Source organism: Mytilus galloprovincialis, chromosome 4, assembly GCF_965363235.1.
Source record: "Mytilus galloprovincialis chromosome 4, xbMytGall1.hap1.1, whole genome shotgun sequence".
NCBI classification, from domain to species: Eukaryota; Metazoa; Mollusca; class Bivalvia; order Mytilida; family Mytilidae; genus Mytilus; species Mytilus galloprovincialis.
Window position 1 is genome coordinate 27516437 of NC_134841.1, and position 26670 is coordinate 27543106.

Consider the following 26670-nt stretch of genomic DNA (forward strand, 5'->3'; position numbering starts at 1 on the left):
ATCGAAATTGATCACTTGTAAATTAAAGATACTCTTAATAATATTAATTGTTGACAGAAAAGTAAAATTAACCAGGAAAAATAAACCATACAATACATAACAGTTTCCTTTTACAACCCTTCAGAAAACTGTGAAACAGTAAGGTGAAATTAGTTCATAGGGCGTTGTATGATGTTATGTCTGATAAAATAAAAGAACAGGTCTCCATTTCATTTTTTTTATTACATTTCAATTAACTGAATACTCGTAGATGAAATTCTCTCCGTTAGACCTGTTATACAACCGAAATGATGTCCCTTGATGCAAACGGTAGTGGTATTCTGGAGTAGATGAAAACCAAGTATCATTACTTGAACCAAACTGTATTTCCCTTCTGGTACATGGTCTATTGACAGATGCTAAGAGAACATAAAAAGTAACACCAGACAACGAACAGGACACTTCCGAGTGTGTTAGTCCACCTAGCTGGAAAACAAACAAATTTGACCAACATTGTAATACCTTACTACAGAGTCTTGACAAATTACAAGACTAATTAGCCACAAAGTGAACAATCAATTTGACTGATAAGTGAAAAGACGCATGCCCGTCAAATACGTCTTTTTTACAAATATTAAATGGAAAACCCCGATTAATAAAGAAGGAGGATATTTTAAAGGAAAGTCGTTTTAATATATATGTTATACGACGAAGAAGATGATAAAATACAATGTTGTACGACAACGCCACCAAAAACAAAGTGACTCACCGTGTGACGAAGACGTTCCAATATTGGAACTTAGTTAATGGATTCTGGTCCGTGACATTGTACATAGTTTAAAGAATGAAAACCGTTCTTCATATTATTTTGCCATTGGACTCATTAAATAATTATTTATTATTACATATTGGAACCATGATGTTTCGCCTGTATCACCAAGCAGCCTCACATAAAGAATGATACGACTACAGATTGTATGTTTTTAATCTAGATCGGAAAATATTCTTGAAAAAAAATATCCGTCAGTTAAATTACAAATTATTACTTTAAATAGCCAACGCAAAACGTTTAAAAAAAACCTGGAAAACGATGATATGTCAAAATTTTTTTTTAAAACGTAGGTTTGGTTTAAATTTGAGTCTGTTGTGGAATAGCTTCTCTTGAGTCGTTGCTTGAATAAGATTCTTCGATAGACCATCATAATCTTTATTTGGTTGTAAGATGTTTTTATTTATCCCGCTATGTACTCCCCGGTTATATACCCTCAAAAGGGATAAACAGTCCATACATATAAGGTAGAAACACAATATACTCATAATAGTTATACCAGTTGCACCTAAAGCCATTTTACTCGTGTGTCTTTCATAAACACTAAATAACATTCTACGTTGTTTGGATAAGGTTGATTTGTCTACAAGTAAATAGGAAAAGTTGCCATGACCTCCATTTGGATCATACTTCCAGTCAGCAACTGTAATAAAGAAAGAGAAAATGATGCATGCCATATTTCTTTCTTCTTAAAACCCTTTTCATTTCGTTTGGATATATTTTCATTTCTAACATTAAAGGCGTATTGCCTTTTATGTTAAGAAAATGGTGGATTAAACCTGGTTTTAAAGCTTAATACATTCATTGTCTGTTTCTCTACTTTTTGTAACTTTTTCAATTATTTTAATTCATGTTGTTGAATTATAGGGCATTGTTTTAAATTAAATGTCTGTTGGATTTTTGAACATGTTTTTAATCATACTCTATCTTAAGGATGTACTTAGGTGAGGTTATGTGAAAATTAGTAAATCAACAATCTAAAATTGATACTATAAGCTATTAGATCATTCGTTAAGGATAAAAATAAGCTGAAAATATTGATAGGTCATGGACCTCCTTTTCGAGATACTTGAGATTTAAAATACGGCGGGAAAGACTGACTCTGCGTTTACCTTATATTTGTATTGGTATTATATGGGTCTCAAAACAAAAGAAAAAAAATAAGAATCTTCTAAATTTTTTGAAAACGACCTTTCATGAGCTATTAAGTCTTGTATAAAAAAAAATGGGTATTATGGGGCAAAATGTTTTATCTTGTATTGTATAGAAAAACACCAAGGAGTCCGAACATTTGACACGAATTCCGAAACCTCACCTAAGTACATCCTAAACATATATTTTAAACAATTAAGAAGACACCTACGTGAACATACTGCCTTTGTTCCGTTCCATAACCCTGAGCTGTTACATAGTCTAATTGCATCACCTGACGACACTGCGTATCCTACGTCACAAACGACGGCTGACAGGTTGGAATAATAATAATCTTGCACTACTAGGCGGGAATTGTTTGGTTTATCTGGATTACCACATACTACAACTAATAAATATTAAGGAAAGAAGTGAGTAATAAAAAACCTGTAAAAATAATATGTGTTTTAGATAATAAATTAACATCCAAAACAGTATCAGTTAAAATTTTGAAAAGAAGGAAATTTGATTAATCAAAATTGAAACATAATGCTTCTTTTGATAACTATAAGTTATTCTCGGTATAACAATTATGTCTGTTCAACATATGCTAATGAAATCATATCATTCTATTATACTGAAGAAATCAAACTTTCCGTCCGAAGCGCTTATCTGGATTTGCCTTCATGAGTATACGGGTCACAATGCAGCTTTTTATAAGATCGTTAGAGAGACATGTTATTGTTTGTTCACATACTCTAGAGCAGTACAATCAATTTTCGTTTGTCTTTGTTTTCTTAGTTTTAAATTGTAAAGTTTGGACACATTATACTAGTTAGAATACATTTTTGAATTCCAAGAGCAGACGAATTCATTACAAATGTAATGGTTATTGTTAAAATCATGAAAAATTACGAACGAACAATAGTTTAAACACATTGGTCTTTACAACACAAAAAGAACTGTAATGCGATGAAATATTGTACGCTAATAAAACGACGTCGCTGCTGTCTAGACTACCAGAACAAACTGTAAGACGTGTCTCTAGCAACCGTGTCAACAATTTATATATCAGAATTACTCACTCATAAACATAACATAGCCAAATATGTATAAAACACAGAAACGTTTGAATATATGTTACCAGAAATATGCTGTGTAAAAACATTAAAGCAACACTACTTTGTAACTTGTTATCATATTCTGTGAACAATCTAGACAAGTGCACCTGTCCTAAGTCAGGAATCTGATGTACAGTAGTTGTCGTTTGTTTATGTAATACATACGTGTTTCTCGTTTCTCGTTTTGTTTATATAGATTAGACCGTTGGTTTTCCCGTTTGAATGGTTTTACACTAGTAATTTTGGGGCCCTTTATAGCTTGTTGTTCGGTGTGAGCCAAGGCTCCGTGTTGAAGGCCGTACTTTAACCTATAATGGTTTACTTTTTAAATTGTTATTTGTATGGAGAGTTGTCTCATTGGCACTCACACCACATCTTCCTATATCTAAGTAGTACTGTCACATAAAATAACATATCATTAAAAAGCTAATATTTTACACATGTTAAAATCAGATGAAAAAATGTTTCAATAGTGAGTTTCAAGAGGATTTGTTCTTTTGTATGACAGAGATACAGCATGAAACCAGAATACAAAACTACTTATTTATTTTTTTCTTACGAGTATCGCAGCATTGTCCAGTCCATCCTGCAGTACATTGACAGGTATTACTATAACTTCCGTCATTATAACAGAATTCATTACATGTCTCCTGCTCGTAGATCTGGCTAATAGTTATGACACCTTTACAGTTTACCCCTAAACATGTGGGACCATCAGTTCCGGTCGGACAACAAAAAGTACGATGTCGTGTACGAGTCCCTCCTGCACACGAAGCTGTACAATCGCTCCAGGGATTCCAATTAAAAATTTCACATATCGAATCACACGTCGATCCTAGTAAATTAACATATACGATATATCATACAACTATAAATGTAAAATGCATAGTAAATATGTGTATCCTTGTCTATCCTTGTCTTTCGTATTGCTAGTGTGCTTTGTCTATATATGTCATTTGGTTTTTTTTTATTAGTCGACGTATGTGTTTGTTTTATAGTAGTTCAGATTATAACACAATGCAGTAATATTAATTTGATTAGATATCAGTTTATGTTTAATTATGTTAGATTTATGAATCTTCTTTGGTATTCCCTCCTAACAAATGTCATATTTTTGACTTGGTACAGGTATTTTCTTAAACCGGGGTTTTTAGCTAGCTAAACCCCTCACTTGTATGACAGTCGCATAAAATTCCATTATATTGAAATCGATGTGTAAACAAAACAAATATAGCAGGCAAAATGTCAAAAATAGGGGAACAGCAGTCAACCTTGTGTAATAATCTTAATTACTATAAAACCAAAGATATAAGTCAACATGTAAAAACAAAAAAGCATATAGACAAAGCACATTAGCAATACGAAAGGCAAGAATACAAAAAATTTACTATAGTAACACAATGAGGGGATGTTAAGTACCGAGCCAAGTCAAATGGATATTACAAGTTAGACTAAACGCTGAAAGTAATAATCTTCAAAGACAAATAAAATGATACTTAATCATATCATTAAGGTGATAAATACGATGCGCTTTTCTAGATTTACCTTCATCATAAGGCATGTTTAAACCCACAAATATAAAATCCCAATGATGTATAATATTCATGCTAGTTGTAATAAAAAACATTGAAGTGGCTGAGAATTGCCTATTATCATTAATACTATTGTACAGATGCTGGTAGAATGTTGCCAATTATAAAATGGCTGTATTTATGAAATAGTGTATTTCAATATAACGGGATGAGCGATCAACAATGTCACCAAACTGTTAACTGTGAAAGACAATATCTATATAGCAGAATATATTTCAAAGTATAGTGCTAGCTTTTTTTCTTTTGTTTTTTCTTTGGAATCATTTGTAAGAGGTCTACATTATTGGCAAAATATGGAACAATCGGAGAAAGAATATGCCAGTGTTAGTTAGGATTTTTTTATTCTTGAAACATGGTATTTGTATTTTTGTAGCTAGTTCGTTTTTATGAGAGAAAAAAAAAGCTTTAGTAATTCTAGTGATTTAAAATAACGAGTAACTTTGTAGAGAAGAGAGGTCAAATTGTAGTACTTATTTAAATAGATTTAGACAATTTGAATGTATGTGCTCTTTCAAATCTTTAGACTTGATACACAACATTAGTATCATTCCTATGATAAGTGATTTTACAGTTGCTGTGTATCAATTATGTCGTCTTTTTTTTTTATAAAGTTACCATTTGCAAAAGTATGAATTTTTCGAAATACGAAGGATTTTTTCCCCAACCATAGAAGTCCTTAGCTGTATCTGGCACAACTTTTGGGAAATTTAGGTCATCAATGCTCTTCAACTTTGTACTTGTTTGGCTTTCTGACTATTTTGATCTGAGCGTCATTGGTGAGTCTCTGTAGAGGAAACGCGTCTGGCGTATAAAATTATGAGTCTGGTATCTTTTATAACTATTGTAAGCAGTATTAAAGATTTTTGCTGTTATTAAAAATAAATACTTTACCACCATTAGATAAGGAAGAATCTTTAGTGAGCATCACTCCTTGTATTGTAGTCTGTCCGCCCCCTCCGTTCCCTCCGCCCCCTCCGCTCTGTCCGGTCAGCGTATAGTCGCCTGTAACGAGAACTGACATTTAATTATGTTTCTGAAAAGTCATTGAAAAATTAAAAGGGAACAAATTGATTTCAAATTATGGTAACCGTGAGATTTGTTTTATATTTTATTGATATTTATCATATTTGGTATCATTTGTAGTTGTTCATTTGTCTTCTGTTATACCTGAGACTACTATGTGTTCTAGTAGTCTAAGGTTATACAGACACTTTCAAGTTGAGTTTTTTTTCTACTCTGGTTTTCAGCTATAAAATACCACAGCATGACAAAATGTGAAACAATTGAAACGAAAAAAAAAATCGCAACTGCCTTTTGCAATATCGTTACAGGAAAAAAGAAAAGTAAAGATTTATGGGATGTCCTTCAAATGTTGGTTATAGGCTTAATTGTTAATCACTTGTGGAATGTTTAAATAACAGTTACCTCTGTAGCTATTCCATTACAAGCATTAAAATCTAAAAGTCTTCAATTCATACTGGCATTTAATATTATTATGTCTATTTCATGTACTTGAATATTTCTATAAGATCAAACGGTTATTCAGCAATACATGTTACTATTGAAGGCATTTTGATACAAAACTGAAAATATTACACGTTTTTTGTTAAATTTAGCTTCTAACAACTTCACTATCAAAATCGAATTAAAGTGTATTCGAAAGACAAAACATAACTTTACTTGAAACATAATTTTGGTTTTTGTTAAGGATGACCTTCGTTAACAATTTTGGGATAAATTCTCAAAGTCTGATAGATTAATTCAAGGTTGCGGTTTTTAACATTTATTATGTGTTTATTGTTTGAGGGCTCTTAGTATGACTGTTCTGTATCCTAGATTTTTGTTTGTTTTATTATGGTGTTTGCCTGAATTTAAATGGTTATTCTACCTTGTAGAGTGTTTAAAGTTGGGTCGCACAATTCAATCGAATCCTCTAATGTTCCACCCATCAAAGAAGTGTCGTAGAATTGTATACAAGTTATGTCCCCTGTAAATGGCTGTTTATTGTCCAAAGCTTTTCCGATAATGATATCGCCATGTGCATCCACAGAAACTGAGTTAGTTCCGAGGCCAAAGGTAGAGGTCTTAGGTTTGCCATTATGAAAGTAAATTAGATCAATGTGATCATCATTTGTCCATAGTTTGTTGAACGTAAAACCGATGAATACCCAACTTCCATCTACCGGTATGGATAGCTCACTAGTAAAGGAATGTGGCGCATTATTTGTGTCTAAAAATGAGACAAATAATTCGTTTCCATTAATACCGAAGGTAAAACCAGGTAAAGCTGCGGAACCTGTGTATTGCAAAAGAGTTGCTGTCTGAGGTGACGTCATACGAACATAAAATACCCACGTCATTGCGTCATCACCATCCATGTTACCGTCTATGTTTTGGATAGTAATGGAGTTCCCGCTATTTACTTCCACATAACCAAAATCAGGAGAACTGTAAACACCAGGAACTCGAATAGATGGTCCATTCAATACAGCATACCTGTGAATATATTTAGAAAGTGTATATGTAACATTTGAAAATTAGTCTTCTTTGAAAAGGTTAATTTTATATCTGCTGTGATGTGAATCTAATTATGTGAATTATGTATCCTTCCCACGCAAAGTAGTTATACATTTTGCAATGTTTTGGGTATTTGTAAAATGTTAAATTGTTATAAAATTAAAAGCTTTTTTTAATGCTTTTACCTAAAACAAATTAGTATACATTAATATTAATAGCAAAGCTGCAGAGACTTGCACTACCCTAATTTGTGGTCTGTTGTATTATTGCATTATTTAATGATTGTAACACATATCATTGTACAAGAGTCCATGAAGATTTCATATTTTGAGCTAATGTACAGTAATAATGTATCCTAAAATGTTGTCCTAATTAGTTATCAAAGGTACTACTAGGCTTATAATTTGATGCGCAAGAATTATTTATGCTTTTGCAAACAGTTCATTCATAGAAATGACAATATGTCAACAGCGAAGTGCTGACTACTGGGCTGATCATACCCTTTGGGACGAAATAACCACCAGCAGTGGCATCGACTCAATGGTGTAATAGTTATCAAAGGTACCATGCTTATAATTTGATACGCCAGACGCGCGTTCGTCTACATTAGACTCATCAGTGATGCTCAGATCAAAATAGTTTGAAAGCCAAACAAGTATAAAGTTGAATAGCATTGAGGACCCAAAATTTTAAAAAGCTGTGTCCAATACGGCTAAGGTAATCTTTACCCGGGATAAGAAAATCCTAGTATTTCGAATAATTTTTACTTTTGTAAGTAGTAAATTTTTAAAAATGATAATATATTTGATATTCTTGTCAACACCGAAATACTGACTACTGGGCTGGTGACACCCTCGGGGACGAAACATCCCCCAGCAGTGGCATCGACTCAGGGATGTAAATAGATATCAAATGTACCAGGCTTATAATTTGATACGCCATACGCGTTTTTCGTCTACATAAGACTCATCAGTGACGATCAGATCAAAATAGTTTGAAAATCAAACAAGTATAAAGTTGAAGAGCATTGAGTACCGAAAATTTCCAAAACGTGTGCCAAATACGTCTAAGGCCAAATATGCCTGGGATAAAAAAAAATCCTCATTGTTTAGAATAATTCATACTTTTGCAAACATTTAATTTATAAAAATGACCATATAATTGATATTCATGTCAACACCGAAGTGCTGACTACAAGGCTGGTGATACCCTCGGGGAAGAAGGATATATGTTCAATTAGATCAGGATTTCATATTTCAGTAAAATAAATGTAGGATTTGATTTTACTGTAAAACTATTCCCGGATATACTTAGAATACAAAATGAATTTACGGAGTATGAAGGAAATTACTTTTAAAAAATTGTATGGCCATCAAATTATACATTTTGCTTTACTCTGACATAAAGAACTATAAATACCCTTTTTTGAAAGTACAATATATAGGAAACAAAAGAAACTTTAAATGGCACAATTTAAGCAATGAAGAAAAAACAGTCATTCAAGTGATAGGTCTAGTTAGATATATAACCAAGTGTAATCCAAAGAATGCCTGTACCAAGTCAGGAATATGACAGTTGTTTTCCATTCGTTAGATGTGTTTGAGCTTTTGATTTGCCGTTTTAAGTTTCCCTTAAAGTTCGGTATTTTTGTTATTTTACTTTTTTTTAATTAAAATACATCTAATTGCATAAACAAAAGAAATGATACCATTTTTTTTAAATCGTTTAGATAAAGACGGGATATCATATTTTTGTTTATATTTGACATAAATTTTGTTTGCCGTGCACTTCTCAACTTCGTAAATAAATTAATTGTAAACATTTATTATCTATCATTGATTAAATAAATAAGTTTGACACATTGGGTTGTATGGTCAGTCATTTTGAAATCTGTTTTGTCTACTCATGGAAGTAAAATTAAATCAATGTTAAATTTCAATGGTCTTCTTAAATAAATGTAAAATAGACGTTCATGTTTGTAACACATTCAAACTTAATAATACTATTAAACCCAATTTGACATTACTTCAGCGACAAGTTACTTGCAAAATAGTGTCTAAAAATAGCAACAATCAACATTCAATCTATCTAGGTGTGGATCAGTTTGTAAATAAACTGTTTATATAATATATAAAGTCTATAAAAAATATATATCTATCTGATATAAGATGTTATAATATGTCACTTGTGACACATGAAGAAGGCCATTTGTTGAGCCGAAATATTTGTCAACACGATTTAATAACATTTTCGTATTATAACAACTTATATCAGTACCGTTGTGCAAATCTTTAGACTGATATATACAACTCGTCTAAACATCAACCCAACAATGTTACATCTTTAAATTTGCTTTCGCAAATTTTTGGTTCTTCCCTCGCCGGGATTCGAACCCATGCTACTGTGATATCGTGACACCAAATCTGCAGCCGTCCCGCTAGACACGAGTCTAAATTGAAAACTACGTTCAAACCTATGATTGCGTTGGATAAAAACCGCAATTTTTATATGTGTGCATGTAAAACAAATTTCGTTGTAGAAGGGTCTAAAAACAGCACAAACAACATTTTCCAAAAGACCAAAAAAGTGAAAAAGTATATTTAAACAAAACGCATTTGACTAACAGGTCGAACAACTGATGTTCTTTTACCCTGCTGACTGCCATTGGCTATATATATATAGCGAACTTTAAGGTAACTTTAAGGTGACAACTCCCGAAACGAAAGCTTATTTTTAATACAGTATAGGTTCCAGCCCCGGCGCCGGGGAGGAAGTTACGAATCAAATCTACCCTTACATCGTTAGGTTGATTTTTCTAGGCACTTTATATATATATATATTGTCTAATACCACTTTTTATTAAAGCAATCACACAGTAGGTATAGTGGTTTTTCGAGTGATTTGTTCGGGCTTTTTCGAGTGTGACCCGGCACTTTTTTTCGAGTGAATATGATAAAAAATGTAAATAAACGGCAGAGTTCATTTCTGACAAGACGGGATATAAAAGCTTGAGATTAATATACAAGGTTATATAAGGTATATTAGTATTTGAGATTAAAAAAAATATTATCATTCTAACAATTTTTTTTTCGTTAAAAAAGAAAAACTTAGTCTTACAATGCTTTTATTCCAAAAAAACCAGAATAAAGCCATTCTTATACACATACCAAGGTAATTGTCGACGGAAATACATGGAATCTATATATGCTTAGATATACAGACACTTTACAAAAAATATTGTTATTGCATTGAAAATGCTATTTTGAGACTTAATTCATTTATTCATGTCCGGGCTTTTTCGAGTTTGTCTTTTTTTATCGAGTGATTATACACATTTCTTATAGCTAAAAGTGTTATCTGTTGGTGTATTTATGTTTAAAACGATAAAATAAAGGTTCAAATAAAGTTTCAATGCACATGGCACAAATATTACCATTTGCGTTTTATAAACAAGTATCGTTATTCTTTTCTCACATTTTATAAATTGCATGTACAGTATATATTCGTGATGTCAACAATCTAATGTAAGTTACATGCATAGACAATTTGGATATATAAATCGTCTGCGTTTTGCTAATGCTTGTTAGATATATTTAGCTGTTCTTCTTGGAAAATAAATTGGAAATTGTATTAATTGTTCACAATGTGATAGTGATGAAAATGTTTCTTTGCCTGTACTGGTATGCTCGAGTAAAGTTCATTACGGAGTTCATTATATAAATCACAGCTAATAAGGAAATGAATTTCATTTTGAATTTCAATTTTGCTACACATTTTACATATTCTACTGTCCTCAGGTTCGCCACTAAACAGTCCTGTTTCAATTCTTAGAGATAGAATTCTACATATGAATTGAGCCAACATCGACCGTTCGTTCCGTTGTAGGTTAAGGTATACGTATGCTTCAGCAGAGAAATTATTTATGAAAGATTTGTATGTTGACAGTTTTGGGTATTTATTTAAGTATTTAATTATAAAAAAAGAAGATGTGGTATGATTGCCAATGAAACAAATCTCCACAAGAGACCAAAATGACACCGAAATTAACAACTATAGGTAACCGTACGGCTTTCAGCAATGAGCAAAGCCCATACCGCATAATCAGCTATAAAAGGCCCCGAAATGACAATGTTAAACAATTCAAACGAGAAAACATACGGCCTTATTTACTTATCTGTTCTTATAATATAAATTGTAAAATCTTCATATATATGGAGGAAATAAAGATAATCAATAAAGTTATACATGAAATTTTATTCAAATTTTATTTTCAAATGGAGTGGATTAAGTGTGTGTGGGTTTTTTTTTATTCATGGATTTTTTTGGGGTCGGGGGCAACCCTCTTCTAGTAGAATATCTTTCATTACATTTTTCTGATTCTTCTCTGCTGTCTTCTAGGTTTCTTACACATTTTTTAAATCTCCGGGGTTCACCTCAAGAAATATTATTAACTGTAAAATCAAAAGTAGCATGAAATGAAGTTAAAATGAATATGAGTTCCCTGTACTATAAACACTGGAAAGTAGTTGTAAAACGCTCTCCGAACAGAAAATTCAAGTTGCATTAAATTGAAAAAGCTTACTTTTGATCCACGAAGTAATATGTTTTTGATGATTTATTGGGAATATGTGATATTGTCCTTCACTTTATTACAGCTATATACTAGAAAATGTCATTTTTAAAAGTCTATAATACCTTTTTTCTTATTCAAATTTCTGTAAAACAACCCGGATCATTTGTTTAAAAACTCGGACGATTTCACAGTTGATCTCGAAAAAACCCGGACAATAACAAACACTGAATTATTTGGTTAAATACAAGGAAAGTGTGCTTCTTTGTTGATCAAAACTTGCGTAGTATTCAATATAAGATGGGTATAGTAATGTAAAAAAAACTATTATAATTACAAAAAATAGCAGTTAATTGAACTTATCGCATGTTTTATCACTCGAAAGAGCCCGAACTACACTCGATAAAAACGGACCGAATCACTCGAAAAACCACGATCCTAGCCGGACACTATACCTACCGTGAATCAGTAGAAAAACATAAAACTTCGGTATATCTTAAATTTTCCTCGTATAAATGTCATGGTTCTCGTACATCTCGTTGCCAAATATATACTAAAAAAATATCTGTTTGCTTTAAGTTTACCTCTGTCTTATTTTCTCAATTTGTAAATACTTGTACACAGATATATTATTTTTATCAGTCAATCATGAAATTTTCATGAAAAACACCGCATGAATTTCAATCAATCTTTCATGAGAATATTCGAGTTAGAATGTTCATGTTGATTTGACCGACAGACGACTGACTGACCAAAGATGTAAATATGTAACGTGAATACCACTTTGCAGCCACGTAGCAAATAAAATATTAGCAAATACCATTGCTCCAACAACCCAAAACCTTTTATTGAGGATTGAACAGACGCAAATTACAAAAAAGAAATATTCAATAAAACTTTTAATTCCCTATGGGCGTCAAGTTGGTTACCTATTCCCTATTCCCTATTCGTTACCTATTCCCTATTCCCTATTCGTTGCCTATTCGTTACCTATTCCCTATTCCCTATTCGTTACCTATTCGTTACCTATTCCCTATTCCCTATTCGTTGCCTATTCGTTACCTATTCCCTATTCCCTATTCGTTGCCTATTCGTTACCTATTCCCTATTCCCTATTCGTTGCCTATTCGTTACCTATTCCCTATTCCCTATTCGTTACCTATTCGTTACCTATTCCCTATTCCCTATTCGTTACCTATTCGTTACTTATTTAATTTTTAATATCCTTCCCCCTTTTTAATTATGGCATGGAATAGTTTAATATGGCTGCCGTTACCATGGAAACGGCACAATTGTGAAAAAAATCAGTTTTTGGTTTTTGGTAAACTGTTTGGATATGCTTCAACTCAGAATCATCATATTTTAAAACAATGTAGGTGTCCACTATATACAGGTGTTGGATGATTTTGGCGATCATTGGAACTACTATGTTGCCATGGAAACTACACCAAAATTTTCAAAATTCTAAAAATGCTCAAAACTTCATGAAACTTCACAGTAATGATGAGCAACGTTGGAGTTGGAATTTCCAAAATAGGTCTTGTTACCATGGAAACAATGCAAAAAGGTCAAAAATTTCAAAAATAAGAATTTTCAGCAAACTGGATGAAACTTTACAGGAATGGTATCTGGCATAGGCAGAGTTGGATTTTGAAGTTAGAATTTTCAAAATGGCCGCCGTAACCATGGAAACAGCAAAAATATCAAAAATTCAAAATGTTCAAACTTAATGAAACTTTGCAAAAATGTTACTAGACATCTGTAGATGCTCTCTTTGACTTTGGAATTGTCAAAATGGCTGCCGCTTACCTGGTAATAGGGGGAAGGGGTGCCTTCCGTTATTGCTAGCAATTACAAATCTAGTTGTTAATAGTCTTACATATGGTAATAGTTCTGAATTGGTTGAGGTAAAATGATCTTTTTATGATCTATTTATATATGTTTGTGCTCAACCGATCCTTTTACTTCATGTTCGATACGCATTTGTTCCTTACTTGTTTTTTATACGTTCTACCTTTTAACTGCTTTATGTCCGTATGTTTGAAGATGGATCTTGGTTCGACGGGATGAAATCACCGTGTTAGCGCTTGCTTAAAAACGAAGATGTGGTATGATTGCCAATGAGACAACACTCCACATTAGACCAAAATGACACAGAAATTATCAACTATAGTTCACTGTACGGCCTTCAACAATGAGCATAGCCCAAACCGTGTAGTCACCTATAAAAGGCCCAGACATGACAACCTCATACAATTCAAACAACAAAACTGACGGCCGTATTTCATATACAAAAAAATAAACGGAAATATGTAACACAAAAACAAACGATAACTACTTAATTTCCGGCTCTTGTCTAGGGACAGGCACATACTTACATAATGTGGTAGAGTTAAACATGTAAGCAGGGTGTACATCGTTTCGGAGCATGCTATTACCTTGTTTAATTCGTTCCATCACTCGCTTATAATTCGCTTATAATACGTGTATCTTACGTTGCACCTTTTAAAACATGATTTTCAATTGTTTTGTTGTCTCTGGTGGAAGATTTGGGCTCTTAGAGGTGATATAACTCTATAAGTGCATTTGTATCCGTTCCAGCGGTCGGATAATACCCTGTTAAATATTCGTTACTAATTCGCTTTTAAAAAGTTTGTTGTACGTTGCACCTTTTAGAAAAGGATTTCCAATTGTGTTCATATCTCTGGTGGTAATAATGTGTTCTTATAGATGAAATACCCCTATAAGCGCATATGTACACTTATAGTACATTTGTTGTACGTTGCACCTTTTAGAAAAGGATTTTCAATTAAATTCATATCTCTGGTGGTAACAATGTGTTCTTAGAGATGAAATGACCCCATTAGAGCGCATGTACCCGTTCCAGCGCTCGGTAAATAACCTGTTACCTATTCGTTACTTATTCGCTTTTAATGCGCGGGGTAAACGGTGCACCTTGAAATAAATCGTTTTTTTAATTGTGTTCAGGTCTCTGGTGGTAAGAATGTGTTCTTAGAGATGAAGTTACCCTATTAGCGCGCATGTACCCGTTCCAGCGCTCGGTTAATACCCTGTTACCTATTGGTTACCTATTCGCTTATAATACATTTTTTTATACGTTGCACCTGTTAGAAAAGGATTTTCAATTATGTCCAGGTCTCAGGTGGTAACAATGTGTTCTTAGAGATGAAATGACCCCATTAGAGCGCATGTACCCGTTCCAGCGCTCGGTAAATAACCTGTTACCTATTCGTTACCTATTCGCTTTTAATGCGCGGGGTATACGGTGCACCTTGAAATAAATCGTTTTTTAATTGTGTTCAGGTCTCTGGTGGTAAGAATGTGTTCTTAGAGATGAAATGACCCTATTAGCGCGCATGTACCCGTTCCAGCGCTCGGTTAATACCCTGTTACCTATTCGTTAGCTATTCGTTACCTTTTCGCTTATAAGACATTTTTTTATACGTTGCACCTGTTAGAAAAGGATTTTCAATTATGTCTAGGTCTCAGGTGGTAACAATGTGTTCTTAGAGATGAAATGACCCCATTAGAGCGCATGTACCCGTTCTAGCGCTCGGTAAATACCCTGTTACCTATTCGTTACCTATTCGTTACCTATTCGCTTATAATACATTGTTTTATACGTTGCACCTGTTAGAAAAGGATTTTCAATTATGTCCAGGTCTCAGGTGGTAACAATGTGTTCTTAGAGATGAAATGACCCCATTAGAGCGCATGTACCCGTTCCAGCGCTCGGTAAATAACCTGTTACCTATTCGTTACCTATTCGCTTTTAATGCGCGGGGTATACGGTGCACCTTGAAATAAATCGTTTTTTAATTGTGTTCAGGTCTCTGGTGGTAAGAATGTGTTCTTAGAGATGAAATGACCCTATTAGCGCGCATGTACCCGTTCCAGCGCTCGGTTAATACCCTGTTACCTATTCGTTACCTATTCGTTACCTATTCGCTTATAATACATTTTTTTCTACGTTTCACCTGTTAGAAAAGGATTTTCAATTATGTCCAGGTCTCAGGTGGTAACAATGTGTTCTTAGAGATGAAATTACCCTATTAGCGCTCATCTACCCGTTCCAGTGCTCGGTAAATCATCTTGTTACCTATTCGTTACCTATTCGCTTTTAATGCGCGGGGCATACGCTGCAACTTGAAATAAATCGTGTTTTAATTGTGTTCATGTCTGGTGGTAACAATGTGTTCTTAGAGATGAAATGACCCTATTAGAGCGCATGTACCCGTTCCAGCGCTCGGTAAATAACCTGTTACCTATTCGTTACTTATTCGCTTTCAATGCGCGGGGTATACGGTGCACCTTGAAATAAATCGTTTTTTAATTGTGTTCAGGTCTCTGGTGGTAAGAATGTGTTCTTAGAGATGAAATTACCCTATTAGCGCGCATGTACCCGTTCCAGCGCTCGGTTAATACCCTGTTACCTATTCGTTACCTATTCGTTACCTATTCGCTTATAATACGTTTGTTGTATGTTGCACCTTTTAGAAAAGGATTTTTAATTGTCTCCATGTCTCTTGTGGTAACAATGTGTTCTTAGAGATGAAATAACCCTATTAGCGCGCATTTACCCGTTCCAGCGCTCGGTAAATACCCTGTTACCTATTCGTTACCTATTCACTTATAATACGTTTGTTGTACGTTGCACCTTTCAGAAAAGGATTTTCAATTGTGTCCGTGTCTCTGGTGGTAACAATGTGTTCTTAGAGATGAAATGACCCTATTAGCGTGCATGTACCCGTTCCAGCGCTCGATAAATACCCTGTTACCTATTCGTTACCTATTCACTTATATTACGTTTGTTGTACGTTGCATCTTTTAGAAAAGGATTTTTAATTCAGTTCATATCTCTGGTGGTAATAATGTGTTCTTTTAACAGGGTATTAAACGAGCACGTATACCTCGTGCATTAAAAGCAAATAAGGAACGAATAAGAAGCAGGGTATTAACAGAGCGCTGGAACGAGTACATACGCGCTAATAGGGGTATTTCATCTAAAAGAACACATTATTACCACCAGAGATATGAACTGAATTAAAAATCCTTTTCTAAAAGATGCAACGTACAACAAACGTAATATAAGTGAATAGGTAACGAATAGGTAACAGGGTATTTATCGAGCGCTGGAACGGGTACATGCACGCTAATAGGGTCATTTCATCTCTAAGAACACATTGTTACCACCAGAGACACGGACACAATTGAAAATCCTTTTCTGAAAGGTGCAACGTACAACAAACGTATTATAAGTGAATAGGTAACGAATAAGTAACAGGGTATTTACCGAGCGCCGGAACGGGTACATGCGCGCTAATAGGGTAATTTCATCTCTAAGAACACATTGTTACCACAAGAGACATGGAGACAATTAAAAATCCTTTTCTAAAAGGTGCAACATACAACAAACGTATTATAAGCGAATAGGTAACGAATAGGTAACGAATAGGTAACAGGGTATTAACCGAGCGCTTGAACGGGTACATGCGCGCTAATAGGGTCATTTCATCTCTAAGAACACATTGTTCCCACCAGACATGAACACAATTAAAACACGATTTATTTCAAGTTGCAGCGTATACCCCCCGCATTAAAAGCGAATAGGTAACGAATAGGTAACAAGATTATTTACCGAGCACTGGAACGGGTACATGAGCGCTAATAGGGTAATTTCATCTCTAAGAACACATTCTTACCACCAGAGACCTGAACACAATTAAAAAACGATTTATTTCAAGGTGCACCGTATACCCCGCGCATTAAAAGCGAATAGGTAACGAATAGGTAACAGGTTATTTACCGAGCGCTGGAACGGGTACATGCGCTCATATGGGGTCATTTCATCTCTAAGAACACATTGTTACCACCTGAAGCCTGGACATAATTGAAAATCCTTTTCTAACAGGTGCAACGTATAAAAAAATGTATTATAAGCGAATAGGTAACGAATAGGTAACGAATAGGTAACGAATAGGTAACAGGGTATTAACCGAGCGCTGGAACGGGTACATGCGCGCTAATAGGGTAATTTCATCTCTAAGAACACATTCTTACCACCAGAGACCTGAACACAATTAAAAAACGATTTATTTCAAGGTGCACCGTATACCCCTGGCATTAAAAGCGAATAAGTAACGAATAGGTAAGAGGTTATTTACCGAGCGCTGGAACGGGTACATGCGCTCTAATAGGGTCATTTCATCTCTAAGAACACATTGTTACCACCAGACATGAACACAATTAAAACACGATTTATTTCAAGTTGCAGCGTATACCCCGCGCATTAAAAGCGAATAGGTAACGAATAGGTAACAAGATTATTTACCGAGCACTGGAACGGGTACATGAGCGCTAATAGGGTAATTTCATCTCTAAGAACACATTGTTACCACCTGAGACCTGGACATAATTGAAAATCCTTTTCTAACAGGTGAAACGTATAAAAAAATGTCTTATAAGCGAATAGGTAACGAATAGGTAACAGGGTATTAACCGAGCGCTGGAACGGGTACATGCGCGCTAATAGGGTCATTTCATCTCTAAGAACACATTCTTACCACCAGAGACCTGAACACAATTAAAAAACGATTTATTTCAAGGTGCACCGTATACCCCGCGCATTAAAAGCGAATAGGTAACGAATAGGTAACAGGTTATTTACCGAGCGCTGGAACGGGTACATGCGCTCTAATGGGGTCATTTCATCTCTAAGAACACATTGTTACCACCTGAGACCTGGACATAATTGAAAATCCTTTTCTAACAGGTGCAACGTATAAAAAAATGTATTATAAGCGAATAGGTAACGAATAGGTAACGAATAGGTAACAGGGCATTAACCGAGCGCTGGAACGGGTACATGCGCGCTAATAGGGTAATTTCACCTCTAAGAACACATTTTACCACCAGAGACCTGAACACAATTAAAAAACGATTTATTTCAAGGTGCACCGTATACCCCGCGCATTAAAAGCGAATAAGTAACGAATAGGTAACAGGTTATTTACCGAGCGCTGGAACGGGTACATGAGCGCTAATAGGGTTATATCATCTCTAAGAACACATTGTTACCACCTGAGACCTGGACATAATTGAAAATCCTTTTCTAACAGGTGAAACGTATAAAAAATGTATTATAAGCGAATAGGTAACGAATAGGTAACAGGGTATTAACCGAGCGCTGGAACGGGTACATGCGCGCTAATAGGATCATTTCATCTCTAAGAACACATTCTTACAACCAGAGACCTGAACACAATTAAAAAACGATTTATTTCAAGGTGCACCGTATACCCCGCGCATTAAAAGCGAATAGGTAACGAATAGGTAACAAGATTATTTACCGAGCACTGGAACGGGTACATGAGCGCTAATAGGGTAATTTCATCTCTAAGAACACATTGTTACCACCTGAGACCTGGACATAATTGAAAATCCTTTTCTAACAGGTGAAACGTATAAAAAAATGTATTATAAGCGAATAGGTAACGAATAGGTAACGAATAGGTAACAGGGTATTAACCGAGCGCTGGAACGGGTACATGCGCGCTAATAGGGTCATTTCATCTCTAAGAACACATTCTTACCACCAGAGACCTGAACACAATTAAAAAACGATTTATTTCAAGGTGCACCGTATACCCCGTGCATTAAAAGCGAATAGGTAACGAATAGGTAACAGGTTATTTACCGAGCGCTGGAACGGTTACATGCGCTCTAATGGGGTCATTTCATCTCTAAGAACACATTGTTACCACCTGAGACCTGGACATAATTGAAAATCCTTTTCTAACAGGTGAAACGTATAAAAAATGTATTATAAGCGAATAGGTAACGAATAGGTAACAGGGTATTAACCGAGCGCTGGAACGGGTACATGCGCACTAATAGGATCATTTCATCTCTAAGAACACATTCTTACAACCAGAGACCTGAACACAATTAAAAAACGATTTATTTCAAGGTGCACCGTATACCCCGCGCATTAAAAGCGAATAGGTAACGAATAGGTAACAAGATTATTTACCGAGCACTGGAACGGGTACATGAGCGCTAATAGGGTAATTTCATCTCTAAGAACACATTGTTACCACCTGAGACCTGGACATAATTGAAAATCCTTTTCTAACAGGTGAAACGTATAAAAAAATGTATTATAAGCGAATAGGTAACGAATAGGTAACGAATAGGTAACAGGGTATTAACCGAGCGCTGGAACGGGTACATGCGCGCTAATAGGGTCATTTCATCTCTAAGAACACATTCTTACCACCAGAGACCTGAACACAATTAAAAAACGATTTATTTCAAGGTGCACCGTATACCCCGTGCATTAAAAGCGAATAGGTAACGAATAGGTAACAGGTTATTTACCGAGCGCTGGAACGGGTACATGCGCTCTAATGGGGTCATTTCATCTCTAAGAACACATTGTTACCACCTGAGACCTGGACATAATTGAAAATCCTTTTCTAACAGGTGCAACGTATAAAAAATGTATTATAAGCGAATAGGTAACGAATAGGTAACAGGATATTAACCGAGCGCTGGAACGGGTACATGCGCGCTAATAGGGTAATTTCATCTCTAAGAACACATTCTTACCACCAGAGACCTGAACACAATTAAAAAACGATTTATTTCAAGGTGCACCGTTTACCCCGCGCATTAAAAGCGAATAAGTAACGAATAGGTAACATATTTACCGAGCGCTGGAACGGGTACATGCGCTCTAATGGGGTCATTTCATCTCTAAGAACACATTGTTACCACCAGAGATATGAATTTAATTGAAAATCCTTTTCTAAAAGGTGCAACGTACAACAAATGTACTATAAGTGAATAGGTAACGAATAGGTAACGAATAGGTAACAGGGTAATAACCGATCGCTGGAACGAGTACATATGCGCTTATAGGGGTATTTCATCTATAAGAACACATTATTACCACCAGAGATATGAACACAATTGGAAATCCTTTTCTAAAAGGTGCAACGTACAACAAACTTTTTAAAAGCGAATTAGTAACGAATATTTAACAGGGTATTATCCGACCGCTGGAACAGATACAAATGCACTTATAGAGTTATATCACCTCTAAGAGCCCAAATCTTCCACCAGAGACAACAAAACAATTGAAAATCATGTTTTAAAAGGTGCAACGTAAGATACACGTATTATAAGCGAATTATAAGCGAGTGATGGAACGAATTGAACAAGGTAATAGCATGCTCCGAAACGATGTACACCCTGCTTACATGTTTAACTCTACCACATTATGTAAGTATGTGCCTGTCCCTAGACAAGAGCCGGAAATTAAGTAGTTATCGTTTGTTTTTGTGTTACATATTTCCGTTTATTTTTTTGTATATGAAATACGGCCGTCAATTTTGTTGTTTGAATTGTATGAGGTTGTCATGTCTGGGCCTTTTATAGGTGACTACACGGTTTGGGCTATGCTCATTGTTGAAGGCCGTACAGTGAACTATAGTTGATAATTTCTGTGTCATTTTGGTCTAATGTGGAGTGTTGTCTCATTGGCAATCATACCACATCTTCGTTTTTACGCAAGCGCTAACACAGTGATTTCATCCCGTCGAACCAAGATCCATCTTCAAACATACGGACATAAAGCAGTTAAAAGGTAGAACGTATAAAAAACAAGTAAGGAACAAATGCGTATCGAACATGAAGTAAAAGGATCGGTTGAGCACAAACACATATAAATAGGTCATAAAAAGATCATTTTACCTCAACCAATTCAGAACTATTACCATATGTAAGACTTTAAAACAACTAGATTTGTAATTGCTAGCAATAACGGAAGGCACCCCTTCCCCCTATTACCAGGTAAGCGGCAGCCATTTTGACAATTCCAAAGTCAAAGAGAGCATCTACAGATGTCTAGTAACATTTTTGCAAAGTTTCATTAAGTTTGAACATTTTGAATTTTTGATATTTTTGCTGTTTCCATGGTTACGGCGGCCATTTTGAAAATTCTAACTTCAAAATCCAACTCTGCCTATGCCAGTTACCATTCCTGTAAAGTTTCATCCAGTTTGCTGAAAATTCTTATTTTTGAAATTTTTGACCTTTTTGCATTGTTTCCATGGTAACAAGACCTATTTTGGAAATTCCAACTCCAATGTTGCTCATCATTACTGTGAAGTTTCATGAAGTTTTGAGCATTTTTAGAATTTTGAAAATTTTGGTGTAGTTTCCATGGCAACATAGTAGTTCCAATGATCGCCAAAATCATCCAACACCTGTATATAGTGGGCACCTACATTGTTTTAAAATATGATGATTCTGAGTTGAAGCATATCCAAACAGTTTACCAAAAACCAAAAACTGATTTTTTTCACAATTGTGCCGTTTCCATGGTAACGGCAGCCATATTAAACTATTCCATGCCATAATTAAAAAGGGGGAAGGATATTAAAAATTAAATAAGTAACGAATAGGTAACGAATAGGGAATAGGGAATAGGTAACGAATAGGTAACGAATAGGTAACGAATAGGGAATAGGGAATAGGTAACGAATAGGCAACGAATAGGGAATAGGGAATAGGTAACGAATAGGCAACGAATAGGGAATAGGGAATAGGTAACGAATAGGCAACGAATAGGGAATAGGGAATAGGTAACGAATAGGTAACGAATAGGGAATAGGGAATAGGTAACGAATAGGCAACGAATAGGGAATAGGGAATAGGTAACCAACTTGACGCCCATTAATTACCCTTTAATCTTTATCAAGATTGCAATAATAAAATGCGGGCTCACCTTCAATTCGGCAACAAAAGGTGTACTGTCCGAGTTCGCCACTATCAATAAGTATATTAAAACAAAAGACATACCTCCTATTAGACTTGGTAGTCGTATCGTGTAGATTGTTGCTGATTGGCCAAAATGAAATTGGGGAGGGTGGTTCCCTCGATACATTCAGAATGTTGGCCCTGTGACTTTTGGCATCCAACACTAAAAAAGTTAAACATGATGAGAAATAAAGATGATCGATACGTAAATTGGCAATCGCAGATAGAAGTACAAAGATATTGAGTGAACATTAATTTTATTGCCTAAAAAAATATTGTTTGACCTTAAATTATCTTTTTTCAAAAACCTGTTCATTTTTCGAAATGTACATGGCGGAGCTGATATATGCAGGAAAGGTAATTAGTGTGATATCGAATACTAGTATACGTATTTTCCCCGAAAATGATTGTTTCGTCCGAAACAATTTCATATAGGCAATTTTAACTACATCTTCGACTGATGTCAGTTGAAAGGATGTTGACAACCAAAATTTCTCAGGTTTACTCATATCAGATTTATAAGGGTTCTCGTCATACATGTTTTGCTAAGTGTATCCATGTGTTATACTTAAAAAAACATTTAAAAAAAAAGAAGATTTCGATGTACAATATATATCGATTGTTCATTTCAAACTTTTAAATTGATTGCTGTATGTATAGATTTCAACTACGACCGTTCATAATTTGGACATTAAAGCAAGTTTATCAATAAATCTTGGTCGAAGTCATTTGATGATTTAAACTTGTACGTCTATCGTTTTCAAGCAATTTCATTATGAAATTGGTTTGTAATAAAGTATATACTGTTGTGATTTTATAAAATATTTACAACATGCACGGTACCAATTGTATTGTTTTCGTGAGAGAAGAAAAACATGCATCAACGAAATTGGATAACAAAGGTTCGTCTGTAAATTTTATTGGTGTCATTGAGTAAACAAAATAAGTCAAAATCTGTATAAATTTAATGACATTCAATGAACGTAATTAGTTTAAATCTGTATAAATGTCATTTGATGGACAAAATTATTCAAAATCTCATTAGATGAACTTAATTAGTCAAAATCTGTATCATTGTCATTGGATAAAATAAATTGATCAAAATTTGGATGACTAATTTAGTCAAAATTTGTATTAATGTCATTGGATGAACGAAATTAGTCAAAATCTGTAATAATGTAAATGTATGAATTAGATTAGTCAAAGTCTGTATTAATGTAATTCGATGAACTAAATAAGTCAAAATCTGTAGAAATGTCAGTCGATGAAGTAGATTATTCAAAAACCTATATAAATGTCATTCGATGAACGAAATTAGTCAAAATCTGTATTAATGTCATTGGATGAACGAAATTAGTCAAAAGCTGTATTAAAGTCATTGGCAATGTTGGTTGAAGTCAATTAGTAAAAAATCTGTATTAATGTCAGTAATTGGCTGATCTAGGTATATATATAATTATGTAATGCTCGAGGTCAAAATAATTGAAAATCCAAAGCTTATGAAAAATATGAAGAGCTATAAACAAAAAAGGACCAAAAAAGTATAACCAAAGCTGGGCAAGGAATCAGAGCTTCGCTTGAGGGAGAGACATTCTTTAATTTTAAATAATTCAAAAATTAAAGAATGTATCGCAAATTAGTCCTGCATCAATGTCTTAAGATGAACTTGGGTCGTCACACACTATCGTTCAATATCATCGCCATGACTCATAAAAGAACATGGGGGTAAAATGCAGGGTTTTTTTTTGCTAATATCTATGAAACTAAAGCCTTTAGAACAAATCTGACAGGTTACAAAATGTCCATCAGGTGAAGATCTATCTGCCCTGAAATTACTTGGCCAAGTTAAACCAAACATGGTCTAAATTATCCATAAGGTATATCATTTAAAAAAAAGTATCCGATGACCCTGCCCACGAACAAAGATGGCCGCCATCCCTACAAATATAACATTGGTGTAAAATGCAGTTTTTGGCTTATATTTCTGAAACATAAGCATTTACAGCAAATTACACACGAGTTTAAATGTTTATCAGGTCAAGATTTATCTGGCTTTCAATTTTCAGACGAATTGGACAATGCGTTGTTTGTCTGCTGTTCGTAATTTTAATGATATTTTGCAGTTTTTGTCAATTATCTCGAATATCATTATACAATGAGGAATACTGTAAACTTAAAAACTATCGAGTAAAGAATGTAATCTACATATAAGTCAAACATGACCCACATTTGCAATTGACATCTTATTTGAGTTATTATCTTTTAAAGTAATTTTCTGCAATTTATTGGTAATTTTTTTCAAAACTCTTCTACTTTTTATTTAACTTCTGGACCAAATTTAACCAAACTTGACCTCAATCATTATTTGGGTATCTATTATGACTTAAACCACATTTTACATGATTTCCAAAACATAAGATAAAAGTGAGCGACACGGACTCTTGGGAGCTTCTAGTTCTATTTATTTTCTCAAAAAATACCTAAAGTTAAAATTTGCAAACAAGAAAAGTGTTCATCTTTATTTCAAAAATTGAACCGGAGTTACATATCTTTCATACAACGTGGCTCGGAAATTAAATATGATGTACAGCTAACAGTTGTGGCGAATTTGAGAATATATTTGAGAAAAACAACATTTTTATAAAAAAAAAATATAAAGCATTTTCAAACGTTAATTCAAGTTTGATAGTTATGTTAATTGGGTTTTGTCAGTTTTTAGCCGCTGATTTATAGTAAAACTTACCTAGTGCATGTATGAGTATCAGGAGGTGTGACGTTCTCCTCATGGTTCGCTAGACCTGGTAATGAAATAAAAATATATCTTATAGAAAAGAAACAAAAAGCAGGTTTATTGATACATATTTGTTGTACTGACGGACAACAAATAAAACTTACTATTAAAAATAGCACGATATAGTTCTGAAAGAGGCGTTAAACACCAACCGATCAAGCAACCAATCAATTGTATCACAGTGGAACTGACGATGAGTTTTGATTTTTTTTTTTACCACCAGCTGCCTTACACAATTGAAAATTATTATTTACCAGGCACACCCTACATAATAACAAAATAACTATTGTAATCTCTCTTTTTGTGGAATATGATTTTAAACATAAGAATGGTCCAGCTTGAAAAATAAAATATACCTACCATGCTCCTAGACTGTATTGTACGAATGCTAATTGAATATAGAGGTTAAATTATATTTATATTGATGTTTCTAGTATTTGACCAGAGTAATACAATTAAGTACCATGGTTTATGTTGACATTGCAAAGTGCATTTAAACAATTTAAACAATGTATACATCAGCAATTACGTCACGTCGCTATAGTCGTACTTGTAAAACCATTTATACTGCACTCGTTCTATTTGAGCAGTCAAAATGCGTTGACTGTATATTTCTATGTCATATACAGTCCCTGACCCGATATCACTTTTCCTCATGAAAATTTAAATAGAAATTGCCGAAATAATATTGAACTATTCATACGACCTCTTCAACCTGTTCTTGTTTCAAATGCATACAACGATGCGTGAAACGACTCAACATTGTTTCTTTTGTAATTATTGGAAAAACATATTTAATTTGTTAATATTTTTTGTTTGCAACCTATAAATCATTATGTTTTATGCTTATGGTTGATATTTAATTCCATACTCAAACGATTTCGTTCACCATCGAGTGTTGGTTTCAACAGGTAAATGTAAATTTCATTGTGTTGTATATTTCTCCGCGAGCATGATGTAAGGCCTTTTTAAAGGATATTTCCCCCAATATTTAAATCAAATAAATAACCTTAACGCATTAAAAAACAATTGAAAATGTTTTTTTAGATTGCAGTATAAAGACAATAATAGTGCATTGACTTGACATATCAACGATATAAGGATTCGGCCCGAAACGGGGAAATAGCTCGGCACAGCCTAGCATTTCCCCGTTTCTAAGCCTCATCCTTATATCGTTGATATGTCAAGTCAATACACTATTATTGTCTATTTACCTTGCATGTGTTTTTGCATTATGTGAAATATTGAAAAACAGATTTCTTGCCGTGTTCGAGACCAATTTTGTGGCGTTGGGC

The 26670-nt window shown here is 34.3% G+C and overlaps 1 protein-coding gene across 1 annotated transcript; it reads right to left on the reverse strand.

The window, feature by feature from the left end:
- Nucleotides 1-1016: 1016 nt before the first annotated feature.
- Nucleotides 1017-25395, reverse strand: LOC143070547 (uncharacterized). The gene is made up of 7 exons (XM_076244798.1): nucleotides 25328-25395; nucleotides 22627-22747; nucleotides 6541-7148; nucleotides 5544-5654; nucleotides 3620-3895; nucleotides 2172-2348; nucleotides 1017-1451 (listed from the first exon to the last, which is right to left on the reverse strand). Exons 1-7 carry the CDS (start codon nucleotides 25368-25370, stop codon nucleotides 1078-1080), a joined length of 1710 nt encoding a protein of 569 aa, XP_076100913.1. The 5' UTR covers nucleotides 25371-25395; the 3' UTR covers nucleotides 1017-1077.
- Nucleotides 25396-26670: the final 1275 nt, after the last annotated feature.

Coding starts and splice junctions, on each gene's coding strand:
- LOC143070547 (XM_076244798.1), bottom strand. CDS start 25,370: ATGAGGAGAACGTCACACCTCCTGATACTCATACATGCACTAG. Junction 22,748..25,327: donor GATACTCATACATGCACTAG/GTAAGTTTTACT, acceptor TAACTTTTTTAG/TGTTGGATGCCAAAAGTCAC. Junction 3,896..5,543: donor TTCTTCCTTATCTAATGGTG/GTAAAGTATTTA, acceptor TTAATTTACTAG/GATCGACGTGTGATTCGATA.